Consider the following 18,898-nt stretch of genomic DNA (forward strand, 5'->3'; position numbering starts at 1 on the left):
CTTAGTTCAGTGAATCATCCTTACTTTGTGTTGGTTTCTGCCTTCCGTGTGCAGCGGCTTCCAGAATCCACCACCACTGCACTTGCACTGCTGCAGTCAGCGTTGATGTTTTTCTCAGGGACCATTCCCTTGTAGTCCTGTCGTGGTGTCAGAAAGCTTCCTGAAGCAGACCTCACCTTCGTTGGAGCATGTGGCATCACTGTGCCCATTTTATGATAGTAAAATTGATGTGGACCATTAAGAGACCCATCTTCAGTGGTTTCACCACCTCTAGCACACTCCGGATGTCTCACAGGGGACCAGCACTTCCCGAGCTTCACAACAGCTGCCCATGGTCTGTCCACAGAGCAATGCCCCATGCAGGGGAGAGTCCCTTCCCTTCCCTTCCCTTCCCTTCCCTTCCCTTCCCTTCCCTTCCCTGACACATTCCTCTGGCTTGACACACAGTGTCACCAGCTCCTACCCAAGGGAGTCCCCTCCTCCTCCCACATGGCATTGCTCACTCTGCACCGGGGCTGATTTCCTTCTCATCTCAGTCTCAACGGCAGCAGAGCATGACAAGCAAACATGCTGCTGCTGGCAGCACTCGTGGCCACAGCCGCTTCGTCTTGTAAGTCCTTACTTATTTTCTTACCTCTGCTCACAGGCACCCATGGCTGTGCTAACAGGCACCTTCTCAAATCTCCAAATTCCAGCTAATAACATCATTTCTCCTTTCCTCTTTCCTAGGTGGATTTGCACAAGAAATTCCCATGCAGAGCCCTACGTTCATCAGCAAGTCTAAAGGAAGTGTACGTCTGCAATGTAACTTTAAAGATGTCTCTGAAGCTTTTGATACCACCATCATACACTGGTATCAACAGAAGGCGAATAAATCTCCACAGAGGATTCTGTATTTTTCAAAGGAAAAAGTAGTAGAAGAGGGTTTCCAAGCACACAGGTACCTTGTTGAAAAGGTTTCTCACCAGAAACTGTGCGTTCTTACAATAAACGACATAATTCCAGACGACACTGCTACCTACTACTGCGCCTACTGGCGCAGTCACCGTGGTAGAAACTCAAGGCTCACCTAGACAAATACTCCCTCAGCGTCTCAACCACAAACAACTTGAAAGATCCCAACTCACTTGCCTTGGTTTGGGTGAGATCCCTGGCCTCAGGTGCAGGCTCTGGAGAAGCAGGACATGCTTGGTGCTGACTGATGCCTTGGAAGCATCAGCTGCCAAAAGCTAGAGATTTCAACTGAGCAAGTGCAAAGTGCAAAGGCAATGGTGAAAGCCCAATAGCTAACACATCCTCTGCATTCCACCTTCTCCTCCTTTTTGCTCAAGCATGTACGTGAACTGGTTGCAAGGATTTATTTAACTGAAAGTGACACTTGTCCGTACTGTTGTTCCTGGAAATAGGTCAGCACGTTGTACTGGAGCTCTTCAAAGACTTTGGCCTGACAAAGAAAACTGAAATAGAGAACTTTAGCCTGAAGGTTTGTAAAATTTTAAGCAAAGAAAAAGGAGTGTTATTTTCACTTAAAAGTTAGTAGCTGTTGGAGGAGGAAGATTTTCTATTTATTCCTCCTGAGATCTGGAGGTGGGAATTTTTGTTCTTTTTTTTTGAGCTGTATCAGCCCCTTCACCCCTCCCTCTTGCCTATCAATGTCTGTGTTTCACTACTGTTCATCGCAGTAGTGACGTATCCGAATTACCCAAGAAGTTGAAGACGGAGTTACCAAAGCCAGTACCAAACAAAAGAGCTTTCTATATTTAAGACCAGCTTTCCTTATTTGAGCAATGCATCCCTCCTAGCTGTTGCCTCAAGGTGCATGCTGACCCTCATAGCCTGAGAAATTCATTCACAGAGGTTTTTCTCTACCGTCAAGCCTCTCCTTAAATTTTCCTTCACTGTGGTACCCTGATACTGTCATCACTTGGCTCACTGAAGTGTAACTCATTAAAGAATATTAGTCTGATGGGATGAAAAAGTGACACAACAATTTAGAATGTGTATTAGGTCTCCAAGTGGCTACAGGTCAGTTTTGTCCTCCTCCTACTTGCAAGCCCAGATCATACAGGGGAGTTAGACAAGCTGTCTGCAATATGCAGTGCTTCACTTTGTTTCTTCTAATGAGACCTCCCAGCTACTCACTGTCATGACTGTAATCCAATAGTCCCAGCAACTGCAGGTGAGATGGTGGTGGCCTCCTTCGTTGTGTGTCTGAGGACACAGCAGGAAAAGCACCGGTCGGCACCGTTCTCTGACTACATCGCTCCTGCCGTTGCTTTGTGGTTGCGATTACGATGTTCCTGCCCAGGAGCCTTCAAAGCAGACGGTTGCTTTTGTTACACCTACTTCAGCTGAAAGACCTTCACCCTCAGTCTAGTTCCTCCCTCTAGCCACAAACGGTAATTTCTTAATGATACGTTATCTTGGGCTGTTTTACAAGAAACCCATGCACAAAGGAAAAGCCTCCTTCTCCCACCAGCTAACAGATGGAAAGCTGCCGGTAAGCTGCTGCTGCAGAGCCAGGAGTGATTCCAGAGGATGGGCAGACAATAACCACGTACCAGGGACAGAAAATGCAACAGGCAGCACACGGACACCTTCGCGATGCATATGGTGCTGGCTCTCCCTCCTTTCCCTCTGCTGAATTGTATGAAGACAACTAAAAATTAACTCCATGCTAGTAGTACTTGAAGTCACTTAATTGCAGGTGAGAGGGGGTGTACCCCTTTGGGAAAGAGCAGGATTATCACCTGAAATTATGTGTTTCTTAACATGCACAGCCCTGTGCACCTATTTGTGTGTCTAAAATTGAAGAGAGACCTTCACCTAATTCTTATGCATTAATCGGAGGGGTTTTGCAACACTTTAGGAAAGAGATTTGCTCCAAAGGGCATTAGATATCAGCTGCACAACCAGAAGCAAGTCTGAAATTCCTGATGTCCTCCCAGCAGCCCAGGGCCAGGCCTTCACTCAGTCTGCCGGGGCTGATTGATTGGGAAAAAAACGGGATTTTCTTCAGCAATGGCATAGCAAGAGAGCATGTTAGCTTATTGCAAAGTCAGAACATAGTGTGGAACACCTGGATCAAATACTTTGGCACGGGAACCAAGCTAATCATCTCCAGTAAGTACCATTATTATTGATCTGATTTTCACAGAGGAGTCATTCAGGTTCTCAGATAATTAAGAATGAAAAACTGTAGGAAAATTAATTTCTGCCTGACAAATCACATTTTGTCTGTGAACTGTGCATTCCCACCCAGTTGGGTGGGTTGATGGGCAATAAATATATCAATCTCATGAATAGAAAGATCACCTTTAGAACAATTAATGGAAAAATGAGGAGAGGTAAAAATTTAAATATTGGCATGGATTCGATACTGTTCTGGGAAAGAAAAGTGAAGTGCTTGATAGTTTACTCTCAGAACAGCAAGTGAGAAATGCAAAAAGTCTCTTACTGATAGAGGTGGTTGAGTCTAAGTTGATTGGGAAGGAAAATTGCCTGGAATGTAATAAATTTCTAGTTCCTGGCCCTACTGAAAGTAACTGGTTTACTTCTGCATTTGTATTAATCTTAATTGTGGTGAAGCTATGCAATCAATAAGATGAATGCTGTTTTCAGTATAAAGCCTATAGCAATGCATGTTGCTCAGAAAATATATGATACTATCAGGGGGACTATAAAGTCAAATCATAAAAAGCAAAGGAGAGATATGGAGAAATTTAAAATGTTATCCATGCCTCTGACCAAAAATGTTCTCTGGTGCAATTTGCAATTAAACTGTGTCTGTGTAAAGGCAGCTACTTTTGCCAAAAAGACAACAGAGTAACCACTTACCAAAGGCATGAATTTAGTTACAGGCGTCAGCAAGTTTTGTTTAGAATATGGACTTTGCATTTAAAATACAGGCTTCAAAATATGAGTTTGATGAAACTTTAGTTAAGGGACTTTCACACAATAAGTAATTTGCAAGTTAGGACACAGGGAAAAAAAATTATTTATCTGTATATTTAAATCAACAAATAGCTAGTAAACTTTCTCAATTTCCTTGGGAATCACAATGTAACCACATTTCTTCTTAAAACAGCAGAAAGAGGTTACTTCAGAGAAAACCTATCAATCAGACCAGAGGCAACAGATTTTTATTAGCGAAATCCCAGAGCTAAAAGGATTAGAACATAGTTATGAAATAAGCACAGCACTGCTTTCTTCTCAGAAAATGCTGGGTTTAAAAACCTGAACATTTTCCTCACTACAAAAATTGAAGTGTTTCTAAAATGGCACTCTAGTCAATGGTAAAAATTCAGCTATTGCACTGGGCCAGATTTATCACCAGCCTCTAAATCAGATAGACTTTTTCTGTAGCCCATGCAAGAAAAGTGCAGTGCAGGAGATATTGCTAAGCATGATCAGACTGTGGGATGCTGATGTCAAAATATTTGGAACTGGAACTAAGCTTATTGTTTCAAGTAAGTACAAAATGTAAAACTTAATTACTTCTAAAATGCTTTTCAGTACAGTTAGATACTGGCTGTGTGAAGTGCTCTGCTATTTTAGCTCCTGCTAGTTTTAACTCTACTGAATGCTTTGCAGGATTTTCCTCAAACAGCATTTCCATAGGCAGAACACAACGTAATTGTTTTGTATTTATATATGAAATGGGGGAAACACAACAGCTATTGCAGCACAGATGTATAACTAACCCCATTATTATTTTCTTCTTAAAGATGAATTTAAATATGGCAAAGATAGCATTCAGAGAACTAAAAAATGTTCTTCTTGTCTTTAAATATGCATATTCAACCTTTGTGATATTTCTAATTCATTCTGACAGAAAAGTGTCAAAACTTTGGGTTACTCAAATTCTTTGAAAAGCAAACATTTTCCTTTAGGGCTATGTCTGACTATACCAAATTAAAGGAGTTATCTGAGATATGCCCAGAACTGTCTGAAGATATGCATAGTTGAAAGGCTGCTCTCTCTTCCTAGCTTTTGCAGAAACTGCTTATTATCAGTTATTACTATTATTAAGGAAGAATGCAAACTCAAAATGTTTTGACATACTTATCAAAGTTATTTTGCTTCAGGTAAACTTCAGGTGCTTTAATACTTGCCTGTGATTCGGCTCAGCTAAGCACCTGAGATGAAAACAGTTTGCGTAATTTTGACCATTGGAAAATGTTGTATATCTGGTTAGTGAGAGGTTCAATGCCAATCCATGCACAGTTTTGCTTCATGTTACTGACAACAAATATATTGGTCAGGGGTCTTGTGGTGCTCTGATATCAGCATAATGTTCACCAATTCTAGGTCTGATTTTATGGGGATGTATAAGGAGCAAATTACTTGGCCACTATCTGATCAAATAGAGCCTCTGTTGGTGCTGCTTCTCTCCAGAAAGCAGAGACGGAGCCAAGGTGCTCAATCTGCACCATCCATCTAAACTTTCAGAAGACTAAAATTAATTGAGATGAATCCTGTCCATTTAACAACATACATGCCCTCAAAAACCTCCATAACTTTTTTTTTTTTTTTTAGTTTAGTTTAGGCGACTGCTCCATTTTTACTTTTCTAGGGGCTAAAAATTGATTATACAGCAAATCTGATTTTCTTTAAAGAATACTATTTACCCGTATAAAGATATCAGAGCTGCATTGTTATCACAAAGACTTTATTCACTGTGATGGGATATTACACCAAGGTGTTTGGCTCCAGTACAAAACTCACTGTGTCAGGTAAGTTACATGCTATTTTCCATACAATAAGCTATAGGAGCTTGGTGTGGTCATATAGATGAGTGTTATAGTGTCCCAGAGGGCACTCAGCCTGCTTAGAGCCTCAGTCGGCACCATCCTTGCGCAGGATTCCACTCCCCAGCTTGTTATTCCTAAAATAAGCCTTGTTGTATTTGTAACGCAGTGGTTTAGGATCATAAACATTTCTGAAAAGGAGCTAATTTGAGCCACTTTTGATCATACTCATCCTTGGAAACGTGGAGGAAAATGACCTGTAGTAGTTTCCAGAGTCCTCATTCTTTCCTCCAGCTGTACTGAAGGAATAAGAAGGGAATCAAGCAGCTGTGACTTAAGCATAAAAAATGAAAACCTCTTCCCAATACAGATACAAAGAGCAATAGGCAATGGCCATTGCCAAAATCCTTTTTTAATTAGGCTAACAAAAGTGAAATAACTTGTCCATAATCATTTTTGCCATATATACAGCACTTTGGTGGTAGAAATACCACCAAATGTTCTTATTGCTCAATAACATGCAGATGAACAAGTGATCCATTTTTTTGCCTTTCCTGCAGAGATATTTATTTTAGTGGAAAGTGGAGGGCAAAAATCTTCTTTTTCCCATTAACTGTGCTTTAAATGCCATAATCCTGGAGTAAACAACTACACAAACAGAAGGCAGAGTAACTATTGCTACCAAACGTTTTAATCCTGGTTAAATACATAAATTTACATTAGCATATCAAGCAAAGATTGTTTTTAATTATTTATGTCAGAAAGATTAAGTAAATCATAACTATAATTCAATAGAAATAGCTGTGTCAGGATAAGCATTTTGTTTTTACTGAAAATCCTTACCTTGTTAATCAGGTAGTTGCCATGCTTTTAGTATCTACAGTGTAAAATAAATTATTTTCAAGCATCACTCTAATTCTGTAGGATTTTGTCTTTATGAGGCCAAGGCTTCTGACTGATTAATAGAGTAAAAGGCCTGTTGTTACCTCACACTGAAGATCAGGCATTTCATCACAGCTTGTCTTTTCAGAGGTGACTATCCAACATTAGCTCAGTAAGTTACTCCTCGTGGGAAGGAATGGAGAAAACCAGGACTTAGGATAAGTAACCTTAATTCAGTTGAATCATCGGGGTTTGAGTTTGAACAGAATCTTTTCCCAGATCTATAGTGAAAGAGTAAAATAATATAAAGAGCCAAACTCCCATCAACTTGTAATGAACTTGATTTTGTTCTTTTTGGTCTCTTTTAATTAGTTCTGACCAAAAGGAAGTTGCTTGAGACTTAAAATAACACAGGTTAACAGAAGGGCTGGGATTTGAGAGACTCGTTTGGCATTTGCATTTGGTGGAACAGATGAGTTTTTAGAACCTTACAGCAGAACAGGAATATTAATCCAACATAAACTGGCAATACAGGATTCTTCTGTAAGTATCTTTCCAAGGAATTTAGGCACTCACAAGGTTGCAACAGGGAAGTCAAGACTGACCTGAAGACTGAACCAGCCTCTCCAAATCCTGTTTTTTTTCCTTCAGCACAGAAGCAAGAGTGGCTTGCTCAGCCAGCATGGGGCTGGTTTGTCTCTGCTATCTCTTGTGCTACAGCTGCAGCTGGGTCTCCCTGGCAACTGACAGGCATATTGCTAACTGATTTTGAAGTGACAAAAAGAACAATCTACTAACACTTCTAGGAAATAATTTCATAACAGAAATTGTGGCAGCAATATTTGATTTCTTTAAATGCTATCTCCTAAATATTACTGAAGTATCTACCTTGTTTTCATCAAATGCATTGAAGTTCAGAGTTCAAAAAGCTACAAATTTTTGTAATTCTATGTTATAAAATATACATTGCCTAAAGATAGATTATACTTAAATTTATTTACACATTACCTGAAATTGGATTAAACTGACTTTCTACCCTTTTAAATCAAAATGGTGAAGATTAATGTATGCATTAGTTTGCATTAGTACTTTTTTTTAACAGGGAAAACATGAACCCCTGAATCAAAACCTAGTAGACTTGAAAGTCCAAATGAGTGTTAGGACAGAAGGATGGACCTGCAAGACATAAATAAGGGAAGATGTGGCCACTCAAAAGAAATCTGCAGAGTGAAAGCCTGTTACCATGACTAACATTAATAGGAACATTTCCGAACAGCTATAAAATTTCAAGGATTTCATGGGCATGAAGATGAGTTCAGTATCCAATTCTTTTAAGGCAATGTTCACAAACAGGTTTCAGTGTGAACATTCCCCTGTTCATAATGGTCTCTGTTATCTTAAAGCCATGGCCCAAAAAGATCAGCTTGAACTGGTGACAGCATGCAGTGCTAGGTTCTTGTTGTAGGATATATATTTGTACACAGATGTACATGCAGATATATATATAAATGCATGATTTTCCATGTTGTCAAGGTGCTAACCTTTACTGTTCCTCATGTTTTCCATAGAAACCCCAGAGGATGCTAAGTAGTCTCAGTCTAGAAAATTACTAATCTCAGGTGTGCAGGATCTGCTTAAATACTTCTGTGATTTTGAATGCCCACTGTTAAATTAGGGCTCCATCGTCCATTTTGTCAGTATTCCAAATCCTTAGTTTTTGTGTACATGCAAGCTTATTTATTTAAACCTGAAAGACTAATGTAAGTGAAAACTGTTGTATGAGGAAACATGGGTTCATCCCTACACCATTTTGTAAGGAAAGTTAACTATAGAAATCAGAGTGTCAAAAGAAACTGGTGCATTTCTAATAGGAAAACTAGGTTAGGCTGGGACACAAAATGAGGTTTTAAAAACATTAAGACTAGGTGGGTTTTTGCAAAACACTTGTATCCAGTGAATATTACAGTCTTCAGAACTGGCACAAAGCTTATTGTTTCTGGTAAGATTTTTAGTATCTAAGAAAATATGCCTTATTCTGATAATCCAAAATCTAGAGGAAAGGGAATGTGATACGCTATTTTAAAATATTTATAATAGATTAAAATGCAGATTTAAAAGTATAATACAGAAAAGTGATGTGGACTTTGCAGTAGCAGAATTAATTTCTTTACCACCCAAATGCTTGTATAAGAGAGGTCAGGGTAAACTATAGGACTTAACATAAGCCATAAATTGCTGAAATATAACTTCTTTTGGATACTTAGGGCTACATCAGGTCATTCCCTTGTGCAAAGCTTACTGCCCAGAGCAGCAGAATCGGGGTAATCCAGAAATGCAGCTGTAGATCGCCCCTTGGCCTCAGAGCAGGGGGAATTGAGGTGCTATACAGGAAAACATTGTGAGTGCCAACAGATCCCCTAAACCGTGGCTGAAGCTCTGCATCTCTCTGGTCAAGGGGAAGGTCTTTCCCCATGGATTTGCCCTAACAAAGCCAATTTGTTCTAGCCAAGGGGAAACAAGCTCTCTTGGATGCACTGTAGCACTGGTTAGCTGCAGGCAGTCAATAAATAATCAAGAGATTAAAATGTGGGGGGAAATCCCAGGCCTTCAGAAATGTTGCCATTGGTTTCATTGTCAGCAGGATTTCACCTGAGGTGCACATGGTTTTCCCTGGGGAGAAGCCAGAAGGCCCTGGGGAAGGACAGGCATGGGAATGATGGAAGTTGATACTTCTCTACCACATACATAAATGCACGTGTGATGTTTCCTTCTGGTAATGACTGCCTGCAACAGTACTGCATGGGCAAGTACGCAGGATTTGAGAGTGAACAGTCCCGATCCTGCACCCATTTAAGCAGATTACAGTAACCTCAACATGCAGAGGATTAGGCCCAAAATGAGTAAATGCCCCTCCACTAGGCTTGAGAGGAGCTGTGGCTGTTCAGGACTGCCTTTCATTAATTCAGTTAAACAGTGGTCTAGCATGAGTGTATTTTTAAATCGTTTGGTCAAAAACACTCACCATCGCAGAAAAAAAAAATAATTTTTCTAGAAAAAAATCTAGAGGAAATATGGTAGCTTAATCAATGCCCCGGACAACAACAGTTTTGGTTTGTTTTGATATTTTTTTAAACAAGTGATGGCACTTGAAACTGAATTTAAAGTGAGCATCACTAAAGACTAAAGGCTTGGGAATAGCAGCATTAGTTGAGATTGAATTAAAATTTTCTACATTCATGTAGCCAGATGAACAGACTCTTGTTCATATGATGGTTTTAAAAACTGGTCCTTGTCCGGCCAAAAGGTCCCAAGAAGTTTCTGTAGTGGAATATACCACTGTGTGTTCGAAAAGGTATTTGGTTCTGGCACAAAACTCATCGTCTCCAGTAAGTGTTTTCAAATACTTTTTTTTTTTTTAAGTTTTGTAATGGGAAAGCTTTGAAGTGAAGGTTGCCAGCTCTTTAAGGTATCTGGGGAAGCTCACATTAGTTCAGGACTATACTATGTTATTATCAATGATAATACCTGAAGTCACTGGCAAGCAGGACAAGAACGCTGTTTATGAGCCGAGTGTGCTGGGTGCTCTCAGCTCCCACTGGCTTGAAGGGGAACTGAGGAGCTTTGAGTATCAGACAAAATTACTGCATTTTGTGGGATCATCCAAGTAATGAGAATTAAAATTTCAGCTTAAGAACACATTGACTTTATTTATAGATCTTATTTATAGATACATACAAAGAAACTGTAGAGGAGTTTCATTATGAAAACTGTTGACAGCTAATCTATAAAAACATGTATTTTGAACCCAAATTCATTAATAGCTCATTGATTACAAGCCTAACTCCAGAATTGTATTTGCACAATATTTTTCAAGCTCACTGCATTATTACAAGAAAGAAAAGACAGATTTTAGCTTAAGAAATACCTGAACTTGCTTATATATTATTTTAAAAAGTAAGACCTGTGTACCTTTTAAAACCTGCCTTAGAAAACTGTTTAACAAAGTAAACAGCAACATTTTTGAAACTTCAACTAAACCAAAAAAGGCAGCAGAATGGAAGTTCATGACTTTAAAATCCTTCAGAAAGGATCAGATCATTTGCCCAGAAAAGCCAGTGTAAACTGTCTTGTTGACTTCAATGACTTTACAGATCAGCCTGAAAATACATCAAAATCTACAGCCAATTATACAAGTTTTCATCCTTTTTTCCATAAACATACCAACAGCTTATGGAGATACATATATATTTTTTTCCCCACACAAACATATATATACATGTATATATGCAAAACTTAATTTGTTCAGTTCTCCACTGTCATCCATTTACCTATGTGTGTACATGAGACTCCCCTATGCATGCACACAGTATTCAAGCAATATGTTTCCTCAGTATTGTGATATGATTTAAGAGTTTCATTTAAGCTAAGCACCTAGGGTCTTTTTATGGTAAATGGAAAGACACTGGCAATTCCAGAGGTGGAAATTATTCTATCTTAATAGAAGTCCCTAAAACGGGCAGGATGAACTACCAACTAGAAGCATCTCTCTCTGCCTGTCTATTTAGATTTGATAATCCAAGAGAATAACATCAAACCAGACAAGTAAATTTTAGCCTACTGAAATTAGTCAGGGTAACTTACTAAGCTTTGAAAACCTAAAAGAAACACCTAAAATAGTCATGAGGCTTTGCAGAGTGCAATGTCACTGGGACAGGAGCTACATCATGGTCTTCTGAACATATACAACTCTGGAACAAATAAATGATTTTAGAAATTAGTTTAATCTTGCATCCCTGGGAGGACTGATGCATAACGAAGATAAAATTAACCACTAAATGAATGTTAGAGAACCATAAAATTGTTAGCAATTTTATTTCTGGTACAACAGAACTCAGTCCACAGCTTCATTTCAATGACAAATCTCCAAAATGAAGGAAATTGATAACATAAGGCTTATCTTTTTGAAGATAGACAGCCTTATGCTTTGGTCACCTTTGTTTTTAAACACTGAGTATGAAATACTTCAGAGAATCACTAAGTTGTTTTAGGGGGGATGCAATGTAGAAGATTGCTCTAGAACAGCCAGATCATTTAAAGAAAGGTGGAAGCTTTTTGGCAAAAATACATGTTTATAATAATGTGTTCTCTCACAATGCATGAAAACTGCACCACTCAGCCAGACCACACTTTAAACCCTGTGCATCTAGCTGCTCAAATTCAGTGGCAGAAATTTACATAGGAATCTAAAGAAAAAGAGTGGTGTAAGGAGATGGACACCCAAAATGTCTCTGCTGCCTTAAAAAAAAATCTTAGGCAGTACCTTCTACATACCTTCTTCTGAAAACTGTATCTAGTCTTCGCTTCCAGTTAAGCACAGACAAAAACAACTGCCCATGAGCACTGCCTATGCATGCACTGCAGACGTTCAAGTTTAATTAAAACAGACTTTTAGGTTTACTATCCACTTTTATAATACCAAAATGTCTTCTCTCTGTGGACAAAATCTGGATGATTTGGACTCCTCCTAGTAACATAAGGTTTAATCCAGAGAGGCAAACAAAATGGAGATTACCTACAGTTAGCTTGTGGAAACAGCTCACCTTTCATTTAAAATATATTCACATATGTTCATAGTGAGCATGTTTCACAAAGCACATCACCTACAACAACTGTAGCATGGATAGATATGCTATTTGGATATAGAAACATTATCTAGATATAGCATGTTCTTCTGCTTTAGTTTAGTTTTTTTTTTTTCTTTTCAGATGTGTTAATTCAAACATTTAAACAAATCTAGTATTGAAGGAACCACATTGCCAGACTTTGGGGTCCAGAGCATTTTGTGATTCCGTTTTCCTGTCTTTATCAAGATCATCACCTGGCAAATACACAGCAGGTCTTCAAAAAAATGGCAACAATAAATTTCTGTTGCCTTTTTTTACCCCCCCAAAAATCACAAAATTAATATCAGTTTTAAAAAAAAATTAATTAGATATACCAGATGTTCATTAATTAGCAATGGGGACTTATACTGGGGACATAAAACTGCAAAGCTTTGAAAGGTGGTCTACCTTTAACATTCTGTAGACAAACTTTTCATGTAGTTGTTTTTCCATAAACATTATAAAGCAGTATTAACTTCCTCTTATAAAATAAATGAACAAAGCTTTTTCAGGAACTATTACTCTTATTTAATAATTGTCAAAGACTTGTGCAGACAAATACACTTTCTGACAGCAGTACTGCTCAGAAGGCCATGGGATATAGGCTTTCACGTAGTCGCCTGAAGTTTTCTAACTCAGTTTCAAGGGAGATTACTAATATCTTCACCAATATTTCAGTTTCTTAATATTTCTCAAAAATAATTTTTCAAACAGTTTTGAGTAGGTTTCTAAGGTTTTAAATAACCAGACTTAAATTTATTTTTCTAATAAAATACTCAAGAAATCTTTTGTGAGATACTTTTTAATCTACTCTAGTATTAGAGTATTAAAGAGTAGACCTAGTCTACTCTAGTCTTTCTCTATCAGATGTGTTGCTTGACAAGAAGCATGAACAAAGCAGTCTAGATGTTAGTGTTCACTAAACAATTTAGGACTTAAATAATGTTTCTCCATGCACATGGCATAGTATCAAAGCTTACATCAAACATTCTCCAGACTCTGGAAGACTCTATATTATCTAAACAAAAATGAGTTTAGAATATTTGAATTGAGTCTTGTCTTCTGATCTTGAGCCTGGTTTTCTGTACCATACCCATAAAATCTCTATTCATTTTAGTTCGCCATAAAAGAACACATTTAAAAATAAGGTTAAAAGTCATATTTTCTATTCCAAATTATTCTAAATAGTATTGTAATTGGTTTTGACTGAAAATTAAAACTTGACATTTGGGTCCCTTTAAATAATATTTAACATAAAGTGTGTTTGAATGCCAAGTTTGTCCAGCTCGCCAAAAACTTATTTTTACTTCAAGGATGGAAGCAGCTGTAATTCATCCATCCTGTTACCTAAAATTCCTTTTATACATGAGACATTTCTATTCCCATCCTAAGTATTTCACAACAAATTAGAGAGCTAAAACATTTGTTAATAAGACATTTAGGTTGTTGCTCTTCAGAATTTATATTTTATGGCTGCATATTTATTTACTGTACACTATTGATCTTCCAACCCTCTGTTTTGTTAATTTTTTTCTTCCAATAATCAATCCAGGCAAAGCAAGTTCTCAACCGGCACACTCTGAAATCCTGCAGAAAAAACATGAAAATGAGACAACATATGTTTGCCTTATTGAGAAATTCTACCCAGAAGTTATTCGGGTGACATGGACCGATGAAGCACATAAGGAGGTAACAGACAACGTAGTACAAGGAGACCTTTGGAAGGCCACAGAAGAGGGTGAATACTCAATCAGCACCTGGTTAACTGTATCAGCAGCAAACAAAGACAAGAACTATCACTGCAAATACGAGCATGAAAGCAATGAGCATTCACTGCAAACACAAGGTACATACTACATGTTAAAAATTTCATTCTACGTATTATTACAGACCTCACTTTTTCTTTGCAATAAAATTATAGAAATAATGCTTTCTATTACTGTTCCTGAAAGCATCTGTGCTCCTTGGCACAACAACAGCTAAAATACACATCCAAAGTTTCCCCACAAAAAGCAGCCCAGCCTGTGCTATGCTCCCCAAGTGAATGCCCCTTTGTAACAGGTAAAGAGCAGTTCTTGAACCTCATCAGGTATAAACTAGCATAGCTCCAAAAGGGCTGCACTGAGCCGTGCTGGTTACTTTCCAGTCTACAGAAGTTTCTGAAAACAATATTACCTCTCTGTTACCCATGGCTTACAGGTGTAAGTCCCTCCGACACCTCCTGACATTAGTCACAGCTATAAAAAACTAAGGAGTTAAAAACAAGGTTGCTGGGGATGTAGTGGAAAGTTTAAATATATTACTTACTCATAGTCCAGCAAAAGTGAGGTAATGACCATGTATGAAAATAAGATATCTCATTTAATTGTGGAAAGATTGATTACGCAAAGCAAAATCTGAAAGACAATGCAATTTTAAAGAAAAAAGTAACCTATAATAAATCCAAATTGTTTAAATCATGGTAATATCTTTAAGAAAAGCTGCCTATATTAGTTTAGATCAATCTTTGCTCAGTACCTACCTCAGTTCAACTTACTATAAATTAAGGTGCGTGAGAGCATGGCCATGAATAACCATTACATTTCAACCTTCAAAATACATTCTGACAAAAACATGCTTTAAGTTTTAGGTGGAGGATGTATTTAGGAATGTAATACAGATGTCTTTAAGACCACGTATCAATGCATACAAACACCGTAAGCAAGAACAAACACAAATTTGCTGTTTCAAGCACAAAAAGGGTTTATTTTAAAAGGACAACCACCACCAAAACAGCAAATTCCCAATAGGGGAACCTTAGATCATACTCTCCTCTAGAGTATTCTTTAGTGTTGAGCAACCATTAAGTATACACACTAATTGAGGTCCCTTCTGACGTAAATTATTCTGCATTTCTAATAACAGTACTTTGTGAAGGCAAACAGACTGCAGTTACTTCAGTGACAAGATCAGGGGTCAAATTGACTGCAGTTCCAAATAAAAGAGACTCTGCCAAGGAACAGCCTAATGGACACATTCCTGAAAGGGCAAAGGCAAACCTCCCACTTATAGCAACAAATACACAGTCACTTCTCTACAAGCATTTCCCCCCTTCAAATTCTCTCTGCAAATGAATCCTACTGGTGAACATCTGCTCTGCAGACAGATCTTGAACATCTTTTTTTGTTGTTTAATATTAACTTCCCATTTCACCGTTGATGTACTGCCTCTTTTTTTCCCTATTTCTCAATTTCTGTTTGTTAAAATTAAATAAAAACCTAATTGGGGCATTTAAACTCTCTTTCTATTAGAATTTAACAAGCCGCCTTCTCAGGAAGAGGACTGCAGCACATATCCTGGGAACAGCACAGTTTTTAACAGAGGTAATTAAAAAGTATTAAAATGTGGGAAAGTGATGCATGTCATGCAAGACTTAGATATTGCTACATCAGAACATCATGAAAATCATCTTTCTAGATAGCGGACAGGAAATCTTTTAAGTCTGGGGTCTGTAACTTAAAAACGCTTCAGTGCTACTCTGAATTAACTTCTGTTGTGGATTATAAGAAGGGGCTCTCCTACCTTTATTAGGTAGCTTTATTAGGAGCTTTCTTACAATGCTACAGATGCCGTTCGGGCTATTAGATTATTAGCCTGCACTGAGTGCCACTTTTTTGAGTACCTGAAGTAGTTAAATGCTCAACGCTTCAGCTGATGCTCCATCAGCCTAGCAATTGCCCAGCACTTTGGACAAAGAAATTTTATTTCAGCTTGAACGGGGATTTAGGAAGAATCATGAACACTTACGTTAAAAAAATCCAACACCAAAGGATTCAAGCAAACATGATGCTACTGGTGATCAGTGCTGCAAGCACTAGAATTATGTTCTTGCTTTTGCCGGGAATAATAACCCAGTGGCATTGAGAAGCAGTCTAATGCTAAGAAACCTGCTTGATATAGAATTTATTAGCAGCGGAAACTCACTCAAAGGACAGTCAGACATTGTATGTGTTTATACACTGTCCACTGGAATCAATGTAATTGCAGCAGTAAACAGACTACACAGTCCCAGTTCTACCAATCTTTTAGGAGGTTGTACAATATTGACATTAAACAAGACTTTTCTGTCTTATGTTTGTTACAGATCACTTAATGCACAGGACAGCATATTTAGTGTACATTGTCCTTCTTCTGAAGAGCTTCATATACTATCTAATCGTACTCTTCTTCATCTACAGAAGGTGGGCTCCAACCAAGCATGAAGGAAAGAAAGCATAAGTGGTGGTTTAGGAAAGGCTTACAAAATCGTCTTCAATTTGCTTTGCTATGTACTTATCCAGATAGACTCCCCTGCTCTCAGTTTTAGATGGAACAACAACAAAAAAATCCCAAAATAATTTTCTGGCATTAGTGCACAGGGCTTGTTTTGCTTTATTGCTAGTGTTTTAATAACTGTCTGGTTTTCCTAATTTTTCTGAGTATTAAACTGAAGTGGGCAATAGGAGTAAGGTTACATACCTTGGATTTTAATCCAAAATCCATATTGCAAAACGAGGAAGGTACTCATGTTAAAAGTAGTTACGCATGCAGAAGTTTAGAGATGTAACTGGGCTTTTGACATATAAAGCACAGATGCATTTTATCATTGCACTTAAGGCTTAATTAGGAGCATTCCTATGCTGTAAATTCACAGGCATTTGTTCATTTTTACTTTCAATGATTTATTGCAACTCATGTATCCACTAAATCAGGACTTAAATATTCTGAAGTGATGTGTGCTTTAAGAGTCAATTAAACACAACTTTAAAAAGTGAACATAATATTTTTGAATTAAGAAGTCAGACAAGCATAAAAGCAATTCTAAGGTGCACAAGTACAGAAATGGAAGAAATCCACCAGGCCCCACACCAACACTGTGGCACAGACTGAAAATCTGCACATTGGATTTTTAAAGAAAGAAAACAATTGTAATAATCATGAACATCATCCTGTTTAGAGATACCTTTTTGAGTTGAGCAAAACCTTAAATCTGAAGCTTTGATAGAAAAAGTGTTTTCACAACAGAGGAAAAATTCTCAGATGTTGGACTTTGAATTCTTCATCTCCAAGTTCCACAAATCAGTTCCTTTCAAATTTCTGTGGAAAAATCGGAAGTAGTCACACTGGGGTAAAGCATTTGCTCAGTTTGGGGCAAAACACTACCCAAGTTTGGAGATAAGTGCCTGCAGCAGTTACACTCACTGTATCCGTAATGATGTAGAGGGCAATAAAAGCTTTCCTCCAGGGGCATTTGTGAGGCCTGTGTTTGTTCTCCAGCATTTCCACAGTATGTACCAAGATGGCTAGAAAACCTGAATTCATTTCTATGTTTGTATAAATTCCTCAGGAAATCAAAGATCCTTAAAACCATCAGTTTTCTGCTTTTCAGCATATTAAACAGGAACACTTTTACACAGAACAATAAAAGCTAGCTTGTTACATCTTTTTGTTGAAGAGCTAAGCCAAGCCAGGGGTAAATGCAGTGCTGTTACAACAGGACTGCCTTCTAGGGCTCATGCCAGCGCAAGGGAAGGAGAACATAAGTCAGGCTCAGTTCTAACGACCACAGCTATTTTACTAACAGCATATCTTACAAGCTATTTCACAATCTGCATATTGAAGCCAACACAACTAATCACTGCCTTCAGTGTCACATCACTCTTCAATGCAAAGAAAGATGTGATGTCTAGTCTTCAGTCAAACTCTCTTTGAGAAACAGCTGGTATCCCATGCTATTATTTGTTAAGGCTTGGTTCCAATCAAAGTGAAATAAAATAGCTACAAAGGTATTTCTGGAATGCCATTACCGTAGATTTCCCTAGCATCGTTGATATTACTGCCCTAGTCTCCCCTACCTTTATCCCTGCTAGAGAAACGCTTGATTGCATTAATGAACCCAGATCTCTTTCACCAAAATGATTCCCCAAATCCACTTGTCATGTCTCATACACGGAACTGAAAGATGCTGTCCACGCAGCACAGGAAAACAGAGAGAAAACACAGCTTTTTAAGCTTTTTGCACAAAACCCCCTGCCTACATGCAACCCTAAACCATGCTGAGCATAGCTATCACCTCACTGTTTCTGGGCTTTCTCAAGTACATGGTTGCAGGTTTTACATCTGCAATAGCTCACGTGTCCCTGAAGTATATTTATACAGGCATATACTGTTCATACTAAGTTTTCAATTTTTATTTATTTAGCACAATAAGAGGATGAGTGGATTTTTAAGGCTTCTGGGTGCTCGGGTGTTTGTTTGCAGGAAGGCTTGGTTATTTAGTGGAAAAACCCTGTAAGCTGAACCAGTCACAACTGGTTCAGAGGAGGTGGGCTGTGATGAGAATGGGTGATAAGCTGAGGACAGTTAGACCACAGCCGTCCTGCCTTTTACCACAGTGTACTTCTGAACCATTTCCTTCTAATGGAAATACAAAGTGATAAAAACCACATGCCTAAGTTACATGTAAATAACACAGTGAAACTCACTGTTCGCTACACGTGTTGGTCATGCTTGTGATACGTACGTGTAGGGGCTATTGCTACCACAAAAACATGGGTGCCGCAGGATGTCTGCAGGACTTATTTA

At 38.3% G+C, this 18,898-nt stretch overlaps 1 protein-coding gene across 1 annotated transcript; it reads left to right on the forward strand.

Moving 5' to 3' along the window:
* The first annotated feature begins 489 nt into the window (after window positions 1-489).
* TARP (TCR gamma alternate reading frame protein) lies at window positions 490-17,563 on the forward strand. Its single transcript, XM_069769887.1, has 6 exons — window positions 490-610; window positions 730-1,054; window positions 9,978-10,018; window positions 13,848-14,141; window positions 15,586-15,657; window positions 16,419-17,563. Exons 1-6 carry the CDS (start codon window positions 568-570, stop codon window positions 16,550-16,552), a joined length of 909 nt encoding a protein of 302 aa, XP_069625988.1. The 5' UTR covers window positions 490-567; the 3' UTR covers window positions 16,553-17,563.
* Window positions 17,564-18,898: the final 1,335 nt, after the last annotated feature.

This window comes from Haliaeetus albicilla, chromosome 2, assembly GCF_947461875.1.
Source record: "Haliaeetus albicilla chromosome 2, bHalAlb1.1, whole genome shotgun sequence".
In the NCBI taxonomy this organism is placed as follows: Eukaryota; Metazoa; Chordata; class Aves; order Accipitriformes; family Accipitridae; genus Haliaeetus; species Haliaeetus albicilla.